General features: G+C 37.7%; 1 protein-coding gene across 1 annotated transcript in view; it reads right to left on the reverse strand.

Moving 5' to 3' along the window:
* B3GLCT (beta 3-glucosyltransferase) overlaps positions 1–27183 on the reverse strand; it is a gene marked incomplete at its 5' end in the record, with an annotated part of 70252 nt that overhangs the window by 1855 nt on the left and 41214 nt on the right. The window contains 8 exons of the mRNA XM_082498653.1: positions 2959–3103; positions 4964–5083; positions 6056–6155; positions 9334–9447; positions 13383–13452; positions 14429–14560; positions 21713–21776; positions 23084–23220. Coding sequence (XP_082354779.1) covers positions 2959–3103; positions 4964–5083; positions 6056–6155; positions 9334–9447; positions 13383–13452; positions 14429–14560; positions 21713–21776; positions 23084–23220 — 882 coding nt within the window. The remainder of the gene's footprint in view (positions 1–2958; positions 3104–4963; positions 5084–6055; positions 6156–9333; positions 9448–13382; positions 13453–14428; positions 14561–21712; positions 21777–23083; positions 23221–27183) is intronic.

Consider the following 27183-nt stretch of genomic DNA (forward strand, 5'->3'; position numbering starts at 1 on the left):
AGTACACTGATATTAAATATGCCCTATTTCTCAGGGTGAAATGGTCACCATCTATGAAAACAAGTATTAAAGTGTAGTTTGTATTGCATCTTTTTGAATATAACCCTTTGGTTCAACAATGACAAAATGATTGTAAGTAATATTCCTTTGCTCCTCTTCTTAATGAGAGTTGCCAGCACCGCCAGTGTGATTATAGGATCCTAATAAGGCCATAAGCAACCAAAATGTACGAAATTTTTCATGGGGAAAAGCATGGAAATATTGTGTTACCAAAAGCAGGAAATATTGTGGTGCAGGAAAACTGCATTGCAATTCTTTATCAGGTGATATCAAAAGAGACAGAATTACAACACAGCTACATGATGCATCTGACTTCTTAAGGCACCAAGCATGTTCCGCTTCCTCTGACAATTTAATGGCATGTTAAGTGCATCGTTATATAAAGATGCCCCACCTATATAGCGGTCCCTGGTAAAATAACTAGATTAACCATTGTAAATAGAGTTTTTGTAGAGAGAAATGCACAAAAGGCACACATTCGTTTTTTTCTAGATGTAAAACACAAGAAGAAAATTGAGCGATTTGGATACTGAATCACTGATTTGATGCCTGAGCTAGTAACTGATTTAATACTGCACACTTCACCTACTCACGGCAGTATTAATGAATTCTACCTGCTGCATTCCTCATGCAGTTCTGTATACACTCCAGTCATAAATTTAGGCAACAGAATTTGATATTAAGAAATTTAAATATGTGTTGTTGTAGGTAGGTTTTTTATTTTGATATTTAAACCACAGAGTCAGGCTAGAATTTGTATTTGGTTTTCTACAAAAGCCAAATATGTTGCTCTTGCCCAGATTTTATATTTTAAGATGACAATCCTGGCTGCTACTCAATATGGGAAGGTTCCTGTTCTCTTTAAGAGTCTCATCATGTCAAAAGCCTCTGGGACAGGTTACAGAATACATATCTACCTTAGCATGTAGCAAACAAGAAACCAGTAAGAATCGTAGAATTGCTGAGGTTGGAAGGGACCTTTAAGATCATCAAGTCCAACCATTAACCTACCATGACAAAGCCACTTCTAAACCATGTCCCCAAGTACCACATCTACCCTTTTTTTAAACACCTCCAGGGATGGCGAATCCACCACCTCCCTGGGCAGCCTGTTCCAATGTTTAATAACCCTTTCAGTTACATCATAGACAGTTTGCTTCTGTTTCATAATATACATAGTCAGTACAATTCTTGGTTCATGTACTTCAAGGAACATTGTACATCATAATATTTCAGTCAAGTCCTTAAAAAATAATTTTCTGGTTGACAGAAAATCCAATTTTTGGTTTTCTCATTTTTAAAGTATTTGTTGCATACTAGTGGAATTGTAGAATAAGCACACTCAAGTTTTGTTCAGCAGTCTTCCCCCCCAGGGTTAATTTTTGTTCAAGGTATGTTAAATTAGAATTTGTTATAAGCAACAGTGAAGATGAATTACAGTTCAAGTGTAATTTTCTGTGTGGAAAATCAAACTGCTGGGATTTCACTTGCAAAGTGATTCAGTAGCAAATGCACACCATTAAGGACTACAAGGAAGTGCTTTGTTTTGTTGTATAAGGGCTGTTCCTACAAATCTGTAAAATGAGTTCTGTTCTTTCCGACTCTCCTTTAATTAGGAGGGTTTTTTTAAAAACACGTGTGCAAGCACAAACTATTCAATAACTGTTGATTTTATAAGATGCATTACTTGCTTTCGTTCATACTTACACTGAAAGGAGTAAGCAATGATAAACAAAACAGGAAAGTAAACAGATAGGATTTTTTTATATGGACAAGGAATTAATATACTGAATAGTGCATTCTCAGTCTTCCCATTTCTCTAAATATAATCCTAATATAGGAAAAATATAATTTAAATAGCAAACTTCCCCTGTCACTGACAACTGCTTTGAATTACACGGCAATTTACTGATTTTCAAGTAGCCTATTATCTTAATCTCGGTTCATATTCAGATACACAGGTTTTCCCAGTTTTAAAACTACATTAACACCTGAAAAATATTGAACACTACACCAATTTAAATACTGATTTAAAAAAAATAAATGCACTGTTTAGGAAAACTCATAAGTGCTTCTTCTCTTTAATGCCATGGGAGGAAGGTAACATGTTTATTTGGTTTAAGAGGCAGCAAACCTCTCTGGGACTCAATGCATCGTGTTTTCCACTGTGACAATACAGTTAGATTGCTAGATATTCTGGAAAACAGAAACAAGATTCAAATCTATTCCAACCCACTTCTCCTAAACTGGAGAGTATACTCAGAAGCAAACTATGTCTTGTGACTTCTTTTCCCCTTGTGCTAGCACAGGGCAATTTATCACACTTACACCATTCTTCAGAATCCACCACAAATGCAACAGTTCTAGGAATACTTTTATATTTTATATCTTCACTAATGATATATTTCAGAATAGTAAACACCAAATCAATAGAAAAATCGGGTAAGTAGAAAGGACAAATTTACTGAAAAATTTCAGTGAGTACTCCATTACCTGGAGAAAAGAGTATTGTGGTGTGGGTCTTTTTCTTTTCTTAGAGGACATATCACAAGTACTCAAAGCGTGTGGCTCCTAATTCTACTCGTTTTTCAAAGTTCCCACCTCTAGCTGCATTTTATATAAAATGCATGTTTTTATAACATGTAGTTATAGGATAATTGAAATATCTTATAAACTACTAAAGTATTGTAGTAATCCATGTTTTGAGAATATTCTTATTTGCCTGATCAACTTGTTCTGGAGAGAAATAAGGTATAGCAGCAGCATCTTGGTTACAGCTATTACACATTGATTGAGTTTCCAGTATTTATGAATTTGCAATATTTCTGAGTTCTAATTTACGTGTACACTTAAAAGAATAAAATATATTTTAAATACTAGTAAAAATAACTCTCTGACCTGATGGAAAAGTGGACTATGTGTTATAGGGATTCCTAAGCCACTGAAACACATCCCAAGGACCATATCATCAGGTGCGTCCATGCTGTAACACCGGCATTTACTAGTAAGTAGTTTCTGAACAGCTGTTCTGCTGAAAACCATCCTGGAATAAGAAAAACAAATGACCACAATTAATAAATATTGCTAAATGGTATAAAACTGCAAGACAAAAATGTAGCCCTCTGGTACAATGTATCTGAAATTTCAAAATTTGAGAAGTCAGTACTGACAAGTAGTGTAAGAGGCATTTTCTGAAAGATAATTGCTTTATATAATGAAAATTAGTTATACCAATTTGTTATTCCAATAATTACTTAGCTAGCCACCATTTTTGCTGTAGCTAATTCCTCCTAAATTTGCCCAGGACTTTAAAGGGATATTCTCCTCTATCTTACTCAAATGTATTATCCAGTTAGTTATTATGTAGCAATTAAATGAAAAGAACTCTAAACCTGAGAGGATTCCTTGAATCCTGTGTTATACAAAGTTCTCTCCATAAGTGAAAAAAGTTCCCTGAAGCCATTGCAAGGCTCTTCTGTTCATCCTAACTTTCTTGCTCATCTAAATACCAACCAGAGCCTGGAGCTGTTAGATCATTATCACTAAAATAAGCCTTCAATAGACCAGAAACAGGATGCTGTCTTAAATTTAACAGCTGAGAGAATATACTCTGGCCTATTATCCCATAGCTGCCTTTTCTGAAGTTATATCATCCACCGAGTCTGATCAGAATATAGGGTACTCTAGCTACTGCAAGTTATACTAATAAGATTCATGCTCTGAAATTGCTACGTGGCTTCATGAGTTCATTCACGATATGACAATCCTTTGCTTGACATTGGGGCATGGCAAAACTTCCACAGATACTGAATGCTAAGGCAAAAAGACTAACCTGAGAATATTGTCAGAATAAAGTTGTAAAATACTCCATTGCTATCATTGAAACTTTGAAGATTGCATGTATCATAAAAAGAAAAAAAAAGGGGAGAGCACAATAGGAATTAATATGTCAGTACTCAGATGAAACAGAGAAGGAATAATAAGCTAGAGCCTTGGGGGAGGGGGGGGGGGGGGGGGGGGCGGGAAGAGTTGAGACTTGTGACCAGCATATGTTGCCACACAAAAGGTGTGATGTAAATTGCAGACATCTGGGGAATATACTTGCTAGTTGATTGTCTTGAATGTGGCCCTTCAGTTATATAGAATTCTTCATTTACAATGAACCTTCTCAAAATTATGGTTTGGAACAAAAGGAATGATCACAGGGACCCCTGAGTCTCATGCACATGATCAACCCACAATGATCTCTTTCTATGAGAAACTATTTTCCAGGACACAGACATCAAACTCCTTGCTCAGCCACCTCTCCATAAATAATCGCATGAAATTCAAAAACAGAAGGAGAATTGTGAACATTTTTATCCATGCTTGGACAAAGAAAGAGAACAGGAAGGAATATTTTCATTGCACCAATTTGTATCACTAGGTGTGCAGCTTTGGGTTCTCCTGCAAACTCCACAACAGTTCAGAACTAAAGTGTGGTTTTTTAAGCAACTATCCGAGTTGTCTCTGCTTACTACACTCTGAATCACATTGTAAGATGGTCTCTGAGTACGCAGAATGAATTCTATCAGATGAAATAAGGCTGCATGACATGCACCAAGAAACATGTGGCGCAGATAACTGATAAGAGGCATTCAGTTCACAGGACCAGTCAAGCCACAACGACCTCCCTGAAATCTGCATGGTCCTCAGCACCAACTGCTTTGCTCTACAAATCTGTTCCCAAGAGGCTGCACAACTACTTATTAGTTAGGACATTTAGGTCTTTGAGCATCATTATATCTTAATCGTACTAGGACACATCACTGTTTCTGTTGAAACTGATTTGTGTTGTAACTCAAAACATTTGCATTCAAAGCACGGGCTGATGTAGATCTCAGTAGGAGTTTAAATAAATTACCCTCCTCCACCAGTGATATAACTATATCCTCCTGTTCCCAAGCCGTAACCGTAACGCTCTCCAAGAAATACTGGTTCATTTGGGTCATAGCAGCTGAGTAATTTTCGGAGTCTGAAAATACTATAATATGAAAAGCCATTAAAAAAAAAAAACATGTAGACATTAATTTTAAAACAGACATTACTAGCCTAAATGGTATTCTAGTAAAGAGCACAAAACTAATGAGAGAAATTCAGAAATTCTACAAAAACCAGAGATACAAACTTTTAAACACAAATCTATATGATGGATTATTTACTATGAGATATGATTACTGAATTTGGTCAAATGATAAATCAATTTGCTTAAAATATTTTTCTGAAGAAGCAGGCAAAATTTCTCAGCAAAACTGTGTCTTCATCTCAGAGAAAGCATGAAATTATTTTTTCCAAACAATGGTGAGATCTTTGCAAATGATCTTTTCTCCCCAGGAAATGAAAACGAAAAAGGTAGATTTAGTTATACAAATATTGGTTTATCTACAATTATAATCTCTTCCAGATTCTTCTTCTGTCACATGATTTAATGTAAAGTATTGCCTTAAACCACTTATTCTCTCATGACCATGGGATCCTGCTAGTTGATTACTGTGTCTTATTTTGCTTATACTGCAGTTTTCACGCGAATGGGATCTAATTTTCGGACGAAGACAAGTTCCTGGACACCATTCTGAGTGGTTCTGACAACCGACTCTATCTTACAGAACCTTTCTTCTGGCACATTTATGCAAGGAATACATCTTAGAAAGTGCATTAGCAAATGACTAAAACCAATCATCTCAGACTCCAGTGAAGAATCCCAACAAGTAATCATATTCGGACTACACGATTACATAATAACACATAATATGCGTAGTTTTTATCAGGTTACAAGATTCCACTGTTTTTAACATCAGAATGCTGAAGGAAAGTGAACAATTTTCTTCCTTAAAGGAAAATAAAGCTACATGACTAATAAAACAGCTGTATCTCTTAAACACAGAAAAAGAGATGAATATTGCTAAAACTCTATCAGTATGAAGAGTGGTAACCCCTGAAGTATTGCAATGCTTACCTTATCAGTGTGTCATCATCCACTATGACTAACCAAGGAGTTCTGGGAGAGCTATGATTCAAAAACCTTTCCAAAATGGCAAAAGTTTTCCCACAGTGACCTAAAGGAGGAGAAATTACAGAATGTGTAAGTTTAAATAAAACGAGATTTTTGTAATAAACAATTATTCATGAATTAAATAAGTATTTTACTGCACTATGCACAACATTTTGGAAATGACTGGCAACATATTTGACATGCAAGTTTAAATTACATCCTTCATTGTGCTGAAAGGTATTTGTACGAATTGTTCCAACACAATTATTGCTTTCTCTGTGGGAACATACCTTTGAAGGATGCTAAAGTATGGAAATTCTTTGAATTATGGAGACCTGAAAAATAAGCTATAATCCAACTATCCTGTTAAGCTGTTGGACAACACCAGGCAAACTGCTATCCTTAATTTCCAAAACCATAAAATCAGGAGACTATGACAGAAACATATTCTGCAAAATACACCAATATATTTTCATAGTATTTCATGACATCAGGCAGGTCCATTGCTTTTATATAAATATTTAAGTCTACATTAATCTACCATACTCAGCAGCAGCAGCTCAGGTCCCGATAACTTCCTCCAAGGAAAAGTCTTAACATTTATCACAAGACTATAATGAAGTTGAGAGGTAAAGCACCCTTTACTAGGAGTTGAGAAGTGAAACACCCTTGTTCAGAATAAGCAGAACAAGAGAAACAAGAATTTTCAGACTTATGCTGAATCTTTTTTTAGATCTCAGAAAAATCTAATTCCAAACAGTCTTTATCCATCTAGGCTACAGTTGACGGTCTAAAGCAATTACTGCTATCAATATTACAATTACAGAACAACCATTAAAAAATAAGGATAGGATACTATATTTGAAGTTACTTCCAGTTAAAATTTTTTTTTTGAGAAAATGCAGTAACTCTCTGCTTAAGAAATGAATGAAGTCCTGGCTTTGCTGATTTTGTGAAACCATGAACTCAATGCAGACTGATGTATGAATATTTACAAAATTAAAATCAAGATTTCTGTATTACAGTCCATCACAAAGATGGACAAAAATAGTGTTAGAGCAAACTCAGCAAAATTTGTTTAGTTTAGAATGCCAGTAGCTCACAGCAGTAGAATGCCACTGCTCCCCAAAGCAATGCTCAAAGGCCAAATGTAGAAGGCCCCTTCCCCCTGGTGTGACTAGAACTACTGGGCACAGCTTCTACAGATGATCCACATATGTCCAGCAGGTCTGCTGCATCCTGAAAACACTCACAAACTGCACATGTCACACTGCACCTATGCAAATGGAAATGTCTGCCTATTGTCTCTCCACCTCTAATAGATCCTCTAGATAAGAAAAAACCAGGGCAGTTGGAAATAAGCCAGAGATCAGCAAAGCATTTGACACCGTCCTACACAACACCCTTGTCTCTAAATTGGAGAGACATGGATTTGATGAATGGACCACTTGGAGGATAAGGAATTGGCTGGATGGCTGCACTTAAAGACTTGCAGTCAATGGCTCATGTCCAAGTGATGACCAGTAACAAGTGCTGTTCCTTGGGGGTCGGTACTGGGACCGGCAGTGTTTAACATCTTTGTTGGTGACATGGATGTTGGGATGGAGTGCACCCTCAGCAAGTTTGCCAATAACACCAAGCTGCATGGTGCAGTCGACATGATGGAGGGAAAGGATGCCATCCAGAAGGACCTGGACAGGGATCTGGTGGGCCTGTGCAAACCTCATGAAATTCAACAAGACCAAGCGGAAGGTCCTGCATGTGGGTCGTGGCCACCCCAAGCACAGATACAGGCAGGGTGGAGAATGGGTTGAGAGCAGCCCTAAGGAGAAAGGAGCTGGGGGTGTTGGCTGACGAGAAGCTCAACATGACCCAGCAATGTGCGCTTGCAGCCCAGAAAGCAAACTGCATCCTGGGTTGCATCAAAAGAAGCGTGGCTAGCAGGTCAAGGGAGGTAATTCTCCCCCTCTACTCCGCTCTGGTGAAGCCTCACCTGGAACACTGCATTCAGCTCTGGAGCCCCCAACATACGAAGGACATGGACCTGTTGGAGTGGGTCCAGAGGAGGGCCACGAATATAATCAAAGGGCTGGAGCACCTCTCCTATGAAGACAGGCTGAGAGAGTTGGGCTTGTTCAGCCTGGAGAACAGAAGGCTCCAGGGAGACCTTATAGCAGCCTTCCAGTACCTAAAAAGGGCCTACAGGAAAGATGGAGAGGGACTCTTCATAGGGGCATGTAGTGATAGGATGAGGGGTAATGGTTTTAACCTGGAAGAGGGTAGATTTAGATTAGATGCTAGGAAGAACTTCTTTACTGTGAGGGTGGTGAGGCACTGGAACAGGTTGCCCAGGGAAGTGTGGATGCCCCATCCCTGGAGGTGTTCAAGGCCAGGTTGGATGGGGCTTTGAGTAACCTGTTCTAGTGGAAAGTGACCCTGCCTATGCAGGCGGGGGATGGAAGCAGATGATCTCTAAAGTCTCTTCCAGCTCTAACCATTCTATGATTCTATGATCAGAACAAGCGACCTAGTGGGCCAGATAAAGCTAATAGGCTATAGCTTTGACACCTCTAGTTCAGAAGGTAATAGCATGTAGCAGAAACTATAAGCCTAAGAACAACAGATCACATGAAAGAAAAACTAAAATTAATAACCTCATGGAAGCAATCATATCCATAGCCTTTTTTCTATTCAACCATAATCTAAATTACTTTAAAACCACATTATTTGGCACTAACATATTTTCCAATCTTAACATTTAGTTTTTGTGCTTAAATCAAGACATACTAGGCAGAAGTACATAATATTTGAATACCATATTGCAGATAGTGTATGCTCAGTAACCAGCAAGCACTGTTCGAGGTCTTTTGACATAAAGCTATGACTTCTGCTACTATTGACGATCTTGCCTCAAGATAGTCAATAACTCAAGAATTATTACTCTGACCCAGAGTAATAACGCCAATTTTTTTCTCTTGGAGTATATCAGCGTATCATGCTTTCATACTCACAGTATTTAGGTTTCTGCTAAAAAGTACATTCTACCTGCACAGGCGAACTGTCCTCTCCATCCACTTCCTGTGTGGCAAAAGCATTCTTCTAGTTCAGGCTGCACAAAGGTGCTACAGAAATACAAAATTTCTAAACGATATACTATCCATGAAATATACTTATCGTCCATAAAACTTACCATCTTCAGACAGTTATTTGTGCAAAACTGACACCAAGAGTCAATAGCTCACCTCTGTCAGTATTAGGTATGCCTAAATCTATAGTAGGAATGGAGATGTCTGCATAATCACTGTAGTATTCAATAAGGGCAGCTTCTCTTTCCCAAGTCTGCTTTACAACTGGTACTGCAAAACAATTATTGACATTGGAACATAACTTTGTTTAAAATAAGTACCTGATCAAAACATTTATGCACCTTGTTAACTGACATATTCCTTCACATGGTAATGAAAATGCTGTTTCAAATATAGCATCATAGTTCTAAATGTTCATTCTTTTTTCTTTCCTACAATATTTAGAGAGAAACAATTTCACATTTTTATGAAAGCCAGTCAGGGCAGTTTTATTTATATAGTAATAAGTTTTCTTTTAAAATATGACTATAGTTTCATTTATATTACATTGAAAACTGTGATGTTTAAATTTATGCTAACCAAAATATGGAATTCATTACTTTCACACTTGCAATTGTACTTTATAGCACACATCAGCATGAACGCTATCAGAGATCAATCATTCTTCCAGTATTGAAACTGTCACATTTTAAAAACAGCACATCCAACTGTACAGCATGTAAAATTTTCTGAACCAGAAACAGACCAAAAGCACCTTTTGAAATACTACACTGTGTTATATACATCATATCTGACAGCAATGTGATGCTAATGCTCAAAACCACCTGTCTCTGCAGGCACAATAACAGAAGGACATTTATAAATATCATACAATCAATTTTTATCCCATGGAGATTCTTTTCAAAGGAGGACCGCTTAATGCTTCTCTACAAGAGCAATCCTTTTCTTATTAGTTTGCCATTTGACATAAACATGTAAAATTGATCATAAAAAATGCTAATAATTATGCTATAAATGTTTACATTATATCCAGAAGTGAATAAATTATGGGTAACACAAAAAAGCTGAACACCTGCAGAATGTTTGGAAGAAAATGATCAGGTTAAAATCAATTACTTTTTTCAATTTTAAAAATTATATGGTCAGGACTTATATTAACAACTACTCTGAAACATCGTGCATTCTGCTATCGCTTTTTGTCTGCTTTATGTTCTTTGACACCATCCGGTAGGTCTCATTAGTAGTAGTTAGTTCTTTAAATGGAAGAAGGATTTACATAATTTCCCATTGTTGCTATATAACTATGATGCTTGTGAACAACTCATTTTAGCACCTTGCTGGAATCACCCATCACCTAATTTGGTGTTTGTTGCCTACCCACTTGCTCACTTTCCTCCGCTCTGATGACACAGACACTTGTAAGATTTATTATTCTTGAGAGACCAATAGTTTGATAAGACTAAAATGAATTTTTGCAAATTTTTGCATTAGAAAATCCAAAGGGAATTATGTACAAAAAATATGTTCATACAACATGACAGTGGTGTTTTGAAATGCAAAGCCATGAATTTCACAATACATTAACTCTAACTTCTACGTACTAAGAAGTCGCATTACGTCATAAAACAACTGCACAATCATGCATTAATTGACAGAGAATGACACGTTAACTTTTTTTTTTCCAAATAGAATAAAAAAAAAAACAAGTAGAACCCAAGTAGTCAGGAAATTATTTTCTTATTTTGTGGAAATGTTCTATTTCAAACATGTTTCTCAGAAGAACAAATTCAGAAAACTTTCAGAAAGGCCCCAATATGTAAATGTCACAGCTAAACAAAAATACTTCCAACCTTCACCTGGCAGAAGAGACGCACCTGTAAAGGCTGTTTCACCTTCCTCCAGCCAAGGACCTCAACCTCAGTAGGGTTCTTTAACATACAGAACTATTTGCTATTACAGACTGAGCCTCTCGATTTCTCCAGTAGAGTCTCACTTTTTTGTATAAATGAAAAAAGTTCATTGAAGCAAGGACCTGAGTCTCACCTCACTTAAGTGGTCTAACAAGAGGGCTACTAGCTAAAGTGTATTTCTCTTTTCCTTGCTTGTTTTGATGGAAGTGTCACCATCCAGACTAATGCCTACTGTAAACTGAATCCCACAATACTTCGTAATCTCTAAAAACTCCTATGTTCCAAAGAAACAACAACTATTTGAAGTTTCTGACTAGCTGTTGATGCAAATATTTATCAATATGTAGTAATACTTGTGATCACACTGAAGTTTTAATACTGCACTAAAGAGATACTTACAGAGGGTCAGCTTTAAGTTCTTAATTATAATTTATTTGTGCTACTTCTAGATCCTTGATGGATGTTTGCAGTCTTGAACTTTTCTTATACAACCATATACGGTATTTGTAAGAATGCAAGTTGTATCTGAAGTAAATTCTGAAGTAAAATTTAGCTGCTTTTGCACATCGAATTCCAATCCTCAATGTTGAACTAATGTAGTTTTTGACATACAATAAAAAATGACTTACCAGGTAAAAGGAGCTCTCTGAAGTTGGCATCCATTAATCTTTCAAAATCTTGAGTAAGATTATCCTCTATTGCACAACACTGGAAGCTGTGAGGAAAGTTCAAGAATTTTCCTCAGTCTTCAACAGGTGTTTCTTGAAGGATTTTTGCACTATCTTTTTGAAGCCTTATGTTTGTTCTTTTCTGACTTCCTAGGTTTAGGGTTTTTTTGGTTTTAATTTTGATGTAAGAAAATAAACATGGATCCAGAAAGGAGAACTCTTCAGTGAACTCCAGTTACAGGACAGTCAATTTTGTTTTGTCAAAAGCTACTTTAAATGTATCCTAATGATTAGGTGATCAAAATACTAGAAATGCGCCTTCATTAAGTGCAGTATCATAATGAAAAAAATTCCGTAAGTCATACTTTGAAGAAAAAAACCCAGCAACTGGCAAATAGTTTAAATTTAGAAGTGACAGAACCCACAGTTTTGGATGCATTAGCAAAGGGGAACTTAGTTAACAAAAGAGCTTTTATCTTCATCCTGGAGTATTCAAGGGCACACAAAATTCAAGTAAATTCCTGGAAATAAATGCATTCTGGAATTTCCTTATAAACAAACGCCTAGAAGTAAACTAGAATGGACTGGTAGGTGGCATCAAGTTGGCAGAGTGCCTTCTGTTAAACCAGTGGATTTGGATCTTTTTCCTTCCAAGTTCTGTAGACATTGCACCTACCTCAACTTAGATGAGCCTTATTGTGTATTAGCTGAAGCTGAGTGTCTCTCTGTATCTTTATTTTCTGTGCCTCTGAGAAGGAAGTTAATATTCCCTGGACATATCTTGTTGGGCTGTGCTAGTTTTTTTTCAGTTGTTGTTTTTATCATGGACATCATGGTCATATTTTCATGGTGACTATGATTACTTGTATAACACTACAATTTCCAGATGAAACGTGCTACAGTGTTGCACACTTGGGAGACTCTTGATATGGCCCATGTCTTGGACAAGTACTACAGATGACCAGGTTTCTACAAGAGACAAAATTTCGCATTCCAAGAAATTTCCCATTCCAAGCATTATAGAACACCTATGCATGTCCAATTGCATAGGGTTACAATAGATAGAAGCAATATGACAGCGTAAGCTGTTCAATCTTTTACCGGTGGGGAGGGCAGGACAAAATGAAGGAGGAGGGGAAAGAGCTTTCAGCTTGTTCAATTTTCTAAATCAGCCACCATACAGCTACACAATTGTCACTGCTAGTACAAGGAATAGAACTGTACCAATTATCTGGGGGAAACACACTGAAGGATATCAATAGCTGCTACATTAATTAATATTGCAACAGCTCCAATTTGCAATAATATAAGCTAACTTTATGCATATTTTTAATTTTTAATTTAGGTATTCCATTTCAAGATTTGTGCCAATCACCAATGATGACACATCAAACAACCACAACTTTTCGTTTTAAACATTTTTCAGCACTCCTGAAGAACTCGGAATAGCAAATTCAATGTAAAGAATAAGCTGTTTAAGTTCTGAAGCTTTCATGTTTCCCAGTGGATTTTGCAAACATTTAGTCCCAAAGAGCTAACGAGAGAGCACAGATCAGCTTGTTTTTTAAATGTTAATTTCATAAACTATATTGCATAGAACTACTCCCTTGACAAACCAACAACTTACTTCTGTCTCCATGAAATTTCTGACATGTTTTTACAGCAACAAAGACATCTTCCTTTTTCACTGGCTCTCCCTATTTGAACAGAACAAAGAAGAATTTTGTAATTGCAGGCTCTGCCTGTAACATTTTATAGGATATGTATGTTCATACATACAATAAAACAGAAAATACCTTTTCTGTTGTATAGCATATCAAGTAGAATAGCGTACCAGTAATATAGTAGAAAGTACATTTTTGTCTCTTGAAAAACAGGTCACTAGTGGTTTAATATTCCTGAAAAAATATTACTGAAATACTTTTTCCATTTCTATTTTCCATTCTAACCTGAACTAAAACACATAGCATTAGGAAAAGAGAATGAATAGTAGAACTTGTTGAATTAAGAATGATTCATCTGAAAAAGAATGTTTTCTTAATTTCTTTGAAATTAATCACTATGAGAACATGTTGAACTATATCATACTTGGAAAAAGCAGCTTAAATTCTACACAGCAGAAATCTTTGAATTTTCTCAAATGTAATAAAATCATTTAACCTTTTTTATTTCTTTTCCTTTTTTGCACCTAGAATTTTGCTGTCCTGAAAGCATGGGACACTTTTTGGCCTCTAGCAACAGTTAACCCATATTATCATAAATGTATTCTCCTAGAGGTGGACGAGATGGGTTGTACTTTAATGCACCAAATGCTATGTTACATTTTATCTTTAACCTCAACAAGTTTTAGATTCCCATCTGTGAAAAAAAAAAAAGATTATACTTCAGTATCTCACAGAAATGTAAGGAGAAATACTTTATAGACCATGGGCTGCTCAAACATTGTGGTAGAAAGATGCATTAAAGCATACACAATATTTGTTTGCCAGGAAATATCCTGTGCCACAGAAGGCTGAAACCATATCCAAAAATAGATAAATGCCAGAACAACCTTTTTTTTTTTTTAACTTATTGAAAAATACTTACTTAAGGTTTGAGATTTTTAAAGTAAAGTATTAACGGATTTTAGTTTTACCTTTACTAAGCAAATGGCTTTTAAAATATGGTACTTACACAAAGTGGCAGAAAATTACTGAACGTTGTTGCACAATGATCAACGTTATACGAGTTCACATCATCTGTGCAGAACTCAGGCACTGGAGTAAGATGTGGTCCTTCTCCTTTCTGCCAAATATACAGGGCAATCTATCAAAACAGAAAACATTTATGTCAGTAATGAAACCGGATAAAAGTTGTCTGGGCATTCAAAGAAATCATATTACATGACTAACTTTATAGGAAAACTGAAAAATACGGGATGCTGTAGAAGATTTGTTCCTTAGTTGATGAACTAGCTGCATACCTTACTTCTTGCTCACTTTTCTAGAGCCAACATGTAACTTTTTGCTATGAAAGAAATTCTATAGACAGACAAGTTTTAAAATTTGTTTCACAGAATCACAGTTAGTTTCATATACTTAAACACATCAAAAGAACTCATCTTTAGCTTTTATAAGTGGCAGAGTGAATATTTACACCTTCTTTTAAAGGAAACAAAAATCCTTATTGTTTTGCTCTTTTTAAATTATTTTGATAATTTGGAATAGCTAGGCCTGTTTCATCTTACGTGGCAATTTTCAGCTTTTCAAAATAGACCCATTCTCTGGTGACAATTTAAAATGCTCAAAATCAGCAATGAAACTCTGAGAAGCTGTAAAATACTATGAAGGATAATGTAATAGATACGACATCCTATAGTAGACTCTTGTCCATTTTAAAAACAACAACAACGAAAAAAAAGCCAACTAAAATTTACAGAGAAAAAGGAAAGAGCAAACTAGTGGTGTCTGAAGAAGATAAACCCACCCTTTTGTATTTACATTCAATTTATAATGAAACTAATATTTCAATCTGTACTTCACAACACGTCAAGAATGCTTAGACTTGCCCAACATTTCTATTGCAATATTTTACACTGTTTATAACTTTGCCAGACTAAGTATTCAGGCAGGAAAGTTCTATGCTGGATGCTTACCTCATACCATTTAAAACATTAACTTCATTTCATATGAAACTGTTCAGAAATTTGTAAGAACAACATGAAATTCTTAAAAACCTAAAAGGCAGAAAACAGTATCTCAGTAAGTATGTGGATCCAGAGCTTCCCAGCTGCACTGCCATACATTCCTGATTCTGAACGCTTAGTCTTTCTTGATAGGCCAAAGATGTGAAAGCATCTTTGGACAAGAGATGTTTAAGCATATACTGAAGATGTAGGAGGTCTGGGTTCTAGGTTTGCTTCTGCCTAACTCAGACAGAAGTTACAGCTTCTAGTTTTCAAAAGGGTGCCTACACTAACAAACCATAGATATTTCTGGGACAGAGACTCTCCATTCTATCTCATGAAACTGGGTTACTGTGCAAAAGTAAGTTTCATGGAACCAACAAGATAGAGTAGCGAAGGGGAACCTGATTCTACTGCACAGGGTGAATGGCACTCCTCCAAGGAAGGAAAATCAGTCCTGGGTTCTGTTTCCTGTTTCCCATGTTATTTACACATATTCCTATTGACTCTTGCATGCAAGAGAAGTTAAGTCCCTCACTGGAATATAGGACTAGAGCCAGCACACACCAGAGGCAATGAAAATGAGTCTCCTTTTCACTGCTTTATGTCTACTTAGGAACTGTTAGCTTTAAATCCTCTTGGGGCCAGAATTCAGCTCCTCTTTTAGCAAATAATGTGATCATTAAGCTATTATTAAGAGGGCATAATATTTCCTTCTCCCCAGTGTTCAGGAAGAACTCAGCGCAAACCAAGAGCATTAAGCATGGTCTGGACAAGCCCAAGTCACCAAACCAGTTTCAGACTTCTAAGGTACAGATGATTAATTTTCCTGCCCATCTCACTTGGGTCTCAACATCCTCAGAAAATCCCAATTACCTGTACGCAGCCATTTCTGGAACTTAGAGGGAATAAAAGTGCCAGTTTGTTACAGGCCCCATTAGGACTGGGGGCAAGCTTGAGAATACAACCATATTTTTCAAACTTATGCTTCCAGATTTGAAAAATTTTCGATAGGGTACAGTCACATACTAGAACAAAAATAACTGATAACTTTTAAGCAAGTTGCTGATTGTAACTGGGCTGTCGTAACTACACATGTGCTTTTAGACCACCTCAACTGCAAAGTAAAAACATTTAGTTTAATTGCACTGAAAAGACTTTACATTACTGTATTTTTCCCTGTAATTGAGCAGATGGAGATGTCTGGGAGCTGTGAGTACAAACATGGTCACTATGACTGCTCAGCTGATAAGTCACTTGCTAAACCACTGTAACTCAGCTGCAGGTTCTTTTAATACAACGAATTTTGTAGTTTGCAAGTTCTAATTTATCTTATTCTCACCATTATGAGGTGGTCTGTTTATTTGCTGTTTTAGCAACGGTTCTGAAAACACAGATGATCTTAGCATTACAGATGAGTTCAACCAAGTACTAAAGGGAAAGACCACTCTATAAGGAAGAAAATGCATAGGCATGAGCTGCAGTTAAGACAAATACTGTTGATAGTGCTTCGGGTAGAGGAGAAGCATGGAAATGACATGTAACAGATGCTCGTGGTAAGGAGCAGCCAATGAACACACATACATCTCCAAGGTTATTTCGTCTTGCCTTGTCACCACGTTCGTATTATGGGATGTAAGTGGTTCTTGATCCCGCCTTGTAGCTGGAAGACCACATAACAGCAAGGGGTGGGATTTCTAATGAGTTCCCAGTACATTTTAAGATTCTATTCATTCAGAATTCAGCTATTCAGAATTAATGTCTATCGCATGAAACAACAAAGAAGAAATGCTCTTGCAGCACAAAGAATATTTAACAATTGTAACTTGACATGAATTATTTATGAAGGTTCATAATGTGCTAAGATTTTCCACTGAACAATGAAATCTTCAATAGAAAGCCTTAGAATGGTGTGAAGCTATCTTATTTCAGAAGTGAGGTTAGAGTGCCATTTTGGGTTATAGAACAGGATGACAGACTGTTCTGAAAACAGTGGAAATGGATTTACAATAAATAGACAAAAGATATTCTTATTCTTAGCCCTAGTTCAGATCTAATGTTAGATATACAAGAAATTCGTTACTTGCTTCCAGTTTTGAACAAGCATCAGGCAATATGCTATAAACTGTGCAGTTGCAAAAAGTCTAAAAAACACTCTACAAATGAGCAGCAGCATGACAAAAATCCTTTACCATATTTGCAAGATAGGCCTTCCAGATGGAAAGTTATATAAATATTATGCATGTAAGAAATAGGAACTTGGAAAGTAGTAGGGTTAAGAAAACCTGATACAGAGCACAATAAAGTACAAAAGATTAGAGACACATGTTATTACGACCCTGTCAAACTAAAGCATTTCTTAAAACATTTATCATCCTTCATAAATTTAAACATTATACACAATCATTAAAGATCACAGGTTATATCCTTTGATTTGTTGTCAATCTTTGATTCACACAAGAAGGACATAGAGATAAAAATGATTTAAGAAGGAGAAGACAGTGATTTATAAAATAAATGAGGGGGAATGGAACCGCCTCTAGGGAGACACAGGACTGTGCAGAAAGAATAACTACAGGGCTGAAGTAGGTTATCAATGGCAATAAATTTGAAATTAAACCTGCAAAGAACTACGAATAGAATAAGAAGTGCATGGAAGTAATTTAGCCAGTCAAATGATCAATTGTTTTTCATTAAGCAATCTGTGGCACATAAAAGAAATGTCTGCTAATGATTTTTATTTTTTTTTTAATTACACTATTTTTAGAGGCTTTGTCGGTGCTGAGGTAGACTGGAATATTGGGAATATACGAATGACTTTGAGATAACTTCCAAAAAGAAGATTAACAGTGTGAAGCCCAAGGTCTTGCATTTAGAAAAATTAACAAGAGGAAAGAAACAGCTTGTTGGCTTGTTTCATGTAGCAAAATGAAACCCGAAAGGGGTCCAATTGCTTTTAAGAAATACATCAGTCAAGGAGGGGAAACTATGTCAAAGAATAGTGTTGGCACAAGACCAAATTCATTTAGATATGCTACAGTGTATTTATACTCTATAAATACACTGTAGATTTATGTTGGAAATGAGGAGGTTTATAAACATTACAGAACAAAGATCTGGAACAGCAGCAGTAGTTTTAAGTAAGGTGTGGGTATTTTTGTTTTGTTTATTTGTTTTTTTCTGGGTCAGAACCACAATTTATAGCTGACTTTCAGGAGTTTTAAAAAAATTAAAATGAGTTCAATGTCACTCATAATTTCAGGCCAAAAATCAGCAAGTGTATTCCAGATTCATCCTCCCCTTATACTCTGGTTCAGAAGTTCATTTTGGTGACAATATAAAACCCTGGGATGCACAAACATTTTGAAGATAGAAAAAATAAAAAAGTTACAGAAAAAGTAGCACTGATATTCTTTCAGATCCCCCCACTCCTTTCTTCTCATGTTCCTTTCAGTCCACTCACTTACTGTCCGAAAGACCTAGTGGCTACCTTTTAAAATTGTTGCAAACCAGAGGCAAAAAAAAAAAATTCTCAACTTCCATGCCAAAAGTTGCAGAGTTGGTTGGTAACACAACAGTTGGGTTCCTCACACTATTTAATCCAAACTTCATCATATTCAGCCTTAGAGTCTGATTTAGAAAGTGACTGAAGCTGGCTGCTATCTGAGATACTATTCATGTTAGCTTATAGAATCATAGAATCATGGAATGGTTTAGGTTGGAAAGGACCTTGAAGATCATTGAGTTCCAACCCCCCTGCCATAGGCAGGGACACCTCCCACTAGACCACGTTGCCCAAGGCCATGTCCAGCCTGGCCTTGAACACCTCCAGGGATGGGGCCTCAACAACCTCTCTGGGCAACCTCTCCCAGTGCCCCACCACCCTCAGAGTGAAAAACTTCTTCCTAATGATTAATCTGAACCTGTCCTCTTCCAGTTTAACGCCATTCCCCCTCATCCTATCACTACATGCCCTAGTAAAAAGTCCTTCCCCCACTCTCCTGTCGGCCCCCTTTAGGTACTGGAAAGCCGCAATAAGATCTCCCTGGAGCCTTCTCTTCTCCAGGCTGAACAGCCCCAACTCACACAGCCTCTCCTCATAGGAGAGCTGTTCCAGCCCTTGGATCATCCTCGTAGCTCTCCTCTAGACACGCTCCAGCAGGTCCGTGTCCTTCTTATGTTGGGGACTCCAGAGCTGGATGCAGTACTCCACGTGGGGTCTCACCAGAGCAGAGTAGAGGGGCAGAATCACCTCCTTTGACCTGCTGGCCACACTTCTGATGCAGCCCAGGATATGGTTGGCCTTCTGGGCTGCAATCGCATACTGCTGGCTCACTTTGAGCTTCTCGTCAATCAGCACACCCAGGTCCTTCTCCTCAGGGCTGCTCTCCAACCGTTCCCTGCCGAGCCTATATTTGTGCTTGGGATTGCCCCGACCCACATATAAGACCTTGCACTTGGCCTTGTTGAACTGCATGAGGTTGGCTTGGGCCCACCTCTCCAGCCTGTCCACGTCTCTCTGGATGGCATCCCTCCCCTCCAGTGTGTCTACCTCGCCAAACAGCTTGGTATCATTGGCAAACTTGCTGAGGGTGCACTGGACCCCACCGTCCATGTCGCCGACAAAGATGTTGAACAGTACAGGTCCCAGTACCGACCCCTGAGGAAAACCACTTGTCACTGTTCTCCACTTGGACATCGAGCCGTTGACTGCAACTCTTTGAGTGCGACCATCCAGCCAGTTCTCTATCCACCGAGTGGTCCATTTGTTGAATCCATGTCTCTTCAATTCAGAGACCAGGATATCACGTGGGACAGTGTCAAATGCTTTGCACAAGTCCAGGTAGATGACATCAGCTGATCCTCCCTTGTCCACTGCCGCTGTAACCCCTTTGTAGAAGGACCCCTTTGCTCGAACGATTCCTCTGTGTTCCTCCCAGGCTACCTGCCCCTGTTTCCACTCCCTATAGGCCTCCTTTTTCCTTTTGGTCACGTCCAGGAGCTCCTTGTTCATCCATGCAGGCCTCCTGGCTTTTCTGCCTGCCTTCCTCTTTGTAGGGATGCATCGCTCCTGAGCTTGAAGAAGGTGGTCCTTGAATATTAAACAACTTTCTTGGACCCCTCTTCCCTCCAGTGCTTCATCCCATGGCACCATACCAAGCAGATTCTTCAAGAGGCCAAAGTCAGCTCTCCCAAAGTCAAGGGTGGTCACCCTGCTGCGCACCTTCCTCGCTGCCTTGAGGATCTTGAACTTGACCATTTCATGGTCACTACAGCCCAGGCTACCCTTGAGTTTGTCACTGTCTACTAGTCCCTCCTTGTTGGTAAGAACAATGTCCAGCATAGCTCCTGTCCTCGTCGGCTCCTCAACCACTTGGAGAAGGAAGTTGTCCTCAATGCAATCCAAGAACCTCCTGGGTTGCCTGTACCTGGCTGTGTTAAGTTTCCAACAGATGTCAGGGTGGTTGAAGTCACGCGTGAGAACCAGGGTCTGTGAACGTGATGCCGCCCCTATCTGTCTATCGAGGGCTTCATCCACTCGGTCTTCTTGGTTGCGTGGTCTGCAGCAGACCCCCACTGTAATGTCCCCTGCTCCCAATTTTCCTTTAATCCTGACCCATAGGCTCTCAGTTGGCTCTTTATCCATCCTTAGGCTGAGCTCCGTGCATTCCAGCTGCTCGCTGACATATGAGGCAACACCGCCTCCTTGTTTCCCTTGCCTGTCTCTCCTGAAGAGCTTGTAGCCTTCTATGCCAACACTCCAGTCACAGGAGTCATCCCATCAAGTTTGTATCATGCCAATGAGATCGTAGCCTTGGAGGCATGCACACATCTCTAGCTCCTCCTGTTTGTTCCCCATGCTCCGTGCATTTGCATAGAGGCACTTCAGCCGTGTCTTCGTTGACGCTGACTTGGCTGCAGCAGCTGTAATTACTTTGCGCTGCTCTCCAGGCGGCATTCCTATGCCGTGTATTAACGGTGCCTCCCCATTGGCTCCCATTGGTCCTTATGCTTCATGAATTGGAAGTCTCTCCTCCTTTATAGAGCAAGCCTTAAAAGATACCTTACTGTATACAACCATTCCTATATGAATGCAATTTTATTCATGAATTCGTCTATGCTTGAAATATATTGTGAAAGTATTACAATATTCAAAAGGGAGAGAAATTAAACATGCCGTTGCAGTCAAACTTTTTAGCAATGTCTAAGAAAAATCTGTTATTTCCATTATCGTTTATCACCATTCACATATACAGATTTGAGACTTTTTTTTTCATCACATCACTGCTTACCTCATGCTTTAAATCTATTGTAAAGTCTGACTTGAGTGGTTCACTTTTCAACTTCTTTGCAAGCCTATACAATAAAATACGAAGAAATTTACTCAAAAAAAAATATTAAAAAAAAAAATCAGTCACTCGTGTATGTAGCAAAGTGCGGCTGGTGTTATTGACCATCTTACAAGTGGGGGGAAAAAAAATAAATCACACTTCTGTATTTATTGCCTCAAGAAACAACTTATATTTCTTTTTCATACCATTTTTTTTCATCTGAGCACAATGTGATGATGTCAATATTGACTTTCAGCACACAAATTTTGATACATTCTTCCTGCCCAAGACAAAAGTTCTCATGTGGAGTAGATGGAGAGTTTGGCACAACATTTTCAGCAGATTAAAAGCAGCAGTGCGTTTGAAGCTCAATATTGATCAGCATCTCAAACTACAGACAATATTCTCTTTTTGTGTATTCCAAAGCACAGTATTTAGGCACCTTCAATTTATGAAAACATCAATCCTTGCTACAGCAAGATGCATTCAACTTCTGAAATCTATGAATTTTCCAAGTCTCATTTAAAAACCAAGCATCTAGGTTGTCTCTATAGCATGAGAAACACTTCGAGAGGGCAATGCGATCACTCTAAAATCCAGGAATAAAACTGCTATCTGGGGGAGAACACATTTTTAAAATTATGGGAGATGGTACTGAACTAGTTGAACAACTAGTACTGGACAAATATTAACTAGCTGACATGACATTAACTTTTAGATTGGCAGAGTGAAGCAAAATAAATCACATGCACAGCAATGATACAGAAATAGATTTATGTACCCTTGTCTACTAATGAATTCTTAAATGTTTATTTACAATAATTATGGTTAATATGTGTAGAATAAAGAAGAAAAAGAATTTTATCACGGAAGTATTTTCTGGGTAAGTTTATAGTGGGAGCACAAGTCTATGTAGGCATACCCAGAGCTAGTTGCTCTGCCTGGTAGAACGTCTTGCTATGCACCACAGACCCTCAGACTTACACGTATCGGCATGGATGCTGATAATACAGGTGGCAGCAGCAAAAGCTCAGTGGAGGCTCTGAAGTCAAATCCACGAGAGGCCAGCCTGCACTGGTCGAGTACACCCCAAACTGTCTGCCATAGCCAAGCTGCAATCAGCAGCTTTAATTCAAAGACAGCCCAAAATTAAAATTTTACTTTGCATATTGAAATGATCTGCAAAGGTACTGCAGGAACACCTTTTGTAGTAATCCATACAAAATCATAACTCATTAAAGTAATGCTGATTAGCATCTAGAAAAATTGTACAAATTAAACATTCTTAATTACTATCAATAAACAAGAAGTGATTAAAAATTCAATTCTTACTTTTTAACAAGTGGAATGCTAAGTGCCCAACCAGCAGCAAAATCTGGAAATTTAAAGACTGTAGGATTTTCAGCAAAGGCATAATGGTGAATTATTGTAGATTCTTCATCATATAATGCTTTACCTAAAAACCACTCCTGTAAAGGAATATAGGAAACAATTTTGTTCATCTACAGCATCCTTTTAGTGAAGATGACGACTGCATTCATGCTGAATAAAGTAAACCTGAAAACAAAAACAAGGGAAGCTTATTGTTCACAATAATCCAAACAAAAACTGTGCTTGGTAAGAAATGAAACTAAAGACAGTTCTCAGAATTCAAATACACGCTGTATTTTCAAACTGCAGCATATACCCTGGATTCCACCTCTTCGAAGAGCACCGAATCCCAAAATCACAGAAGGGCTGAGGTTGGAAGGAGCACCTTGAGATCGTTTAGTCCAATGCCCCTGCTCAAGCAGGGTCAGCCACAGCAGGATGCTCAGGACTCTGTCCAGTCATGTTTTGAACACACTCCACAAGCTCTCTGGGCAACCTGTTCCAGTGTTTGACTGCCCAAAACAGTTACTGACTAGACAAGACACTCAAAAGCATCATATTCAGGAATTTTATATATATCCATTTTGAACTTCCATCTGTCTAGACACTTTTATACTAGGGAACTCGAAAAGCAAATACATTTTAAATACTGTGATCTTCAAAACAGTTAAATGAAGATGGACCCAAATATGCATTTCTATAGTAAATATTAAGTACTAGTATTATTATTTGAGTTTTTCATAACAGCGTTTAAGAATTTACTACTGACTCTACTGTATCTGAAAATAATTAACTGACTTAAATACTACTTCTTTAACATTACTGTCAGTTGTCTTAAACCTTCTGTTTAGAATGAATATAAAACAAGTATACCCCCAAATTTTAGCAAAATAAGGACTCTAATGAAGGGGAAATAGAATATATGTGTATAGATATCATTAAAAAAAAATATATATATATAAACTGTTTTTCAGGCCTACAAATACAAACAATAAATCAGAATTCTGAATCACCTTAATGGTTATATTAAATCTTTAAAATGTGAAGTTCTTTGCATTATGACAGTAACTCAGGCTTTTCTTTTTCCTGACAATTTACAAGTTCATCACTAAAATAAGTTCAAAATTAGGGCAACTGTTTTTTTTTCACAAAATATTCTTTCTCTGCACTCCCTGACATGTTTGATTTTTCCCCTCCTTTAAAGAGGCAGCTATCAGCAATAATGAAAAATTCCTCCAAGGCATTAGCACAGTTCACACACTTCACATGAGGTAAATAAATAATTTACACAAAACTCAAGAAAAAAGGGAAAAAATTCAAGCAAAAGTACTGTAGAAACATCCAGCCAGAAACCCCCAGTCTAACCCGAAGAGGATCTTGCTTCTCAGTAGCTACCTTTCTAACTCAAAACAGATGTTGCTATATAGACTGAGCTCAATTTTATAGCTCCCCAGAGTCGGTGAGGAGGCATGAGTGAGATTTGGCCAGGGTATGGTGGTCAGCAAACAGCAAAAGAGAGGTCTGTACGCACTAGGAGACACCTCCAGGCAAAACCAAGTGGCCGAGCCTGGCAGAAGCATACAACTGTGGCTGCCCCAGAGGACATTCAGCCTGGCAACCCCTCGGCTTCCAGCCAGGACTCAACCTGCCCAGAAGGCAATAAAAGGGCAGCCTCCTGCAGCTACCAGGGATGCTTTTCTTGCCGCACACACTCAGTCAAAGCTATAGGGTGCTGCCTGCTTCAAGCCTACCTCTGCAAGGATGGCCAGGACCCATACAAGCAACCATGAGTCAAAGATATGGGATGCCATCCCTACCAGGAACCCTGACCATCTGAGGGACTGATGCCAGCGTTAACACAGTATGCATATTCATGTATACGTGTGCGAGGCACCAAGTACATTTCTCATGGATTCTGCACATTTCTCCCCTCTACTTTGATTATCTATTCTCAATAAAACTAAATTGAATGCATCCTGTATTCCACTAGTGAATTTTTCAGGTAACACAAATGCTGAAAACTTGTTGACTCCCTTAATCCCCATGTGCCTCCTAAGGCTGAGAGGTGCTCAGTAATCTGTTGAGGAAACAGCCAAGGTTAAACTGACACTACCCAAAACATGGAGAAGGTAAGGGTGGAGATTTTTTCCCACCATTTTTTTAAGCACCTTCACAGGAGTTGCTACCTGGTACCTACTTACTCAGCCTTTGATTTATACCTTCAATCACAACAGACCCTTTTTGCTCCTTGGAAGGAGATTCAATATTGGATCCTTGGAAGGATTCAACAGTGTTCAGTGGAAGGATTAAAAAAACAAACAAAATATTGGGAGGCAAAAGAAAACGGGCAAACATACTAATTTTTATCCACAAAGATGACTGCCTTGAAAGAATCAAAATAATTCTTTAGAAGCATTTGTGCACACTGGTTTTTAACTCTCTTAGGCCTCCAAGGCTTCAAAACGTATATAACACAAGCACGCTATTCTGTTTCAGAAATAGTTAATAAATAGTAATGTTTTAATATGTCAGTACCATCTGCAGGCAACTTTTTTCTGGACCTCCACTTTGTTATGCTACAGAGTGAAAAAAAAATCTTTACTTATCCTATTTTGCATGCTAATTTTTACACCAAAACAATCTACAGATTAAAAAAAACACACAAACCAACCTTACTTTCCTTTCTCTATAAAACATAGAAAATTAAACCCATACATATACCCTCCTCAGGCTTTCACATAATATTATTTCTGGCAATATTAAGCTACAAGTCACAGTGAAGGCATTCCAGGTTATGGCCAATACTCTTCAAGCCTATTTAGTCATAACATTGTTTATTTACTTCACAGATATGTTGGAGAAGTCAATCTGTGCAGGACTGTAAAAGTCTTGCAACTAATTTAAAAGATTAAGTTAGTTATATGCAAAGGAACTTATAAAGTAACTTAAGGAATGATGGTAAGCAAATGGCATATAGGCAAAAACGTGATTTATTGCATTATGGATAACTACCATCCACAGGATCAGTTAACATATTGTGCATCAAAAATGGCAAAAAAACACCTACCTTTAATAAGAGCACTTCAAAGTCTTTAGAACACTTTAATAGATGAAGGAATGTGATGCAACAAAACTCAATATCAGACCTCGAGGAGGACAGAGGTGACTTTACCTGACTTGCTAATCAAGTTGATTCTACTACTCACTCTTGTATCCACACACAAATCCCAAGACAAGTGCGCCAATTTCATCTATTCAAAACTTGTGTCTGACACAGAGGACAGGAGATTTCAGCTGTCACATCCCCACTGTGTCTTACTCCATCTTATGAGTTCTTATGATTCTCAAAGACTGTTCTTTAGACAGATCTTTTATACCCTTTAGGTATCAACAGCTACTAAGTCATTGTTGCCCATCAGCTCGGTTTACTTGTTCTGGATATCTTTGGGGCTGTCACTCAATATTACATTCATATCAGTCTCAATACTTGTATTACTAATATCTATATATCCAGATTGAAAAGCTGCAGATTCATCAACTATTCGCATGCCCCTTGTAGACCTTTTATTGTGATTAATGTATACCAGCTTTTTATGATTCAGACTGCTGACATTTTAAAATTAATAATGAATGAGCTCATTCTGGTCTAACTCATCTTAAATTTTGCAGCCGATGGACTACTACTGTATATAAGGAATCAATTATGGACTGTAACACTAAGATGACAATTACTATGTACAAAAGCAAAACATTTTATTTTCCTTTTAATGCAGGTTGGAACATAATTTGTTATTGTAATAGTATTTACATGTAATGCAAAGGAGAGATTAAAACTGGCATAAAGGCAGCATCTAGAACAAAATTTTTGTGTTTCTATTCTGAGAACATCAATTAGGAGTAAGTGTTTCTGAAACAGAAATAAATGGATATTCCAAAGGTCTGAATATATTCAGTTAGCCATTTTGAAGACAGAGTGTTTAAAATGTAAGATCTCTGAATTATTATTAATACCATTGTAGGAAAGAATTGTGAGAAAACATGACAAGGCCATGTGCCTGCAA

This window comes from Vanellus vanellus, assembly GCF_965231255.1.
Source record: "Vanellus vanellus genome assembly, chromosome: 1".
Classification (NCBI taxonomy): domain Eukaryota; kingdom Metazoa; phylum Chordata; class Aves; order Charadriiformes; family Charadriidae; genus Vanellus; species Vanellus vanellus.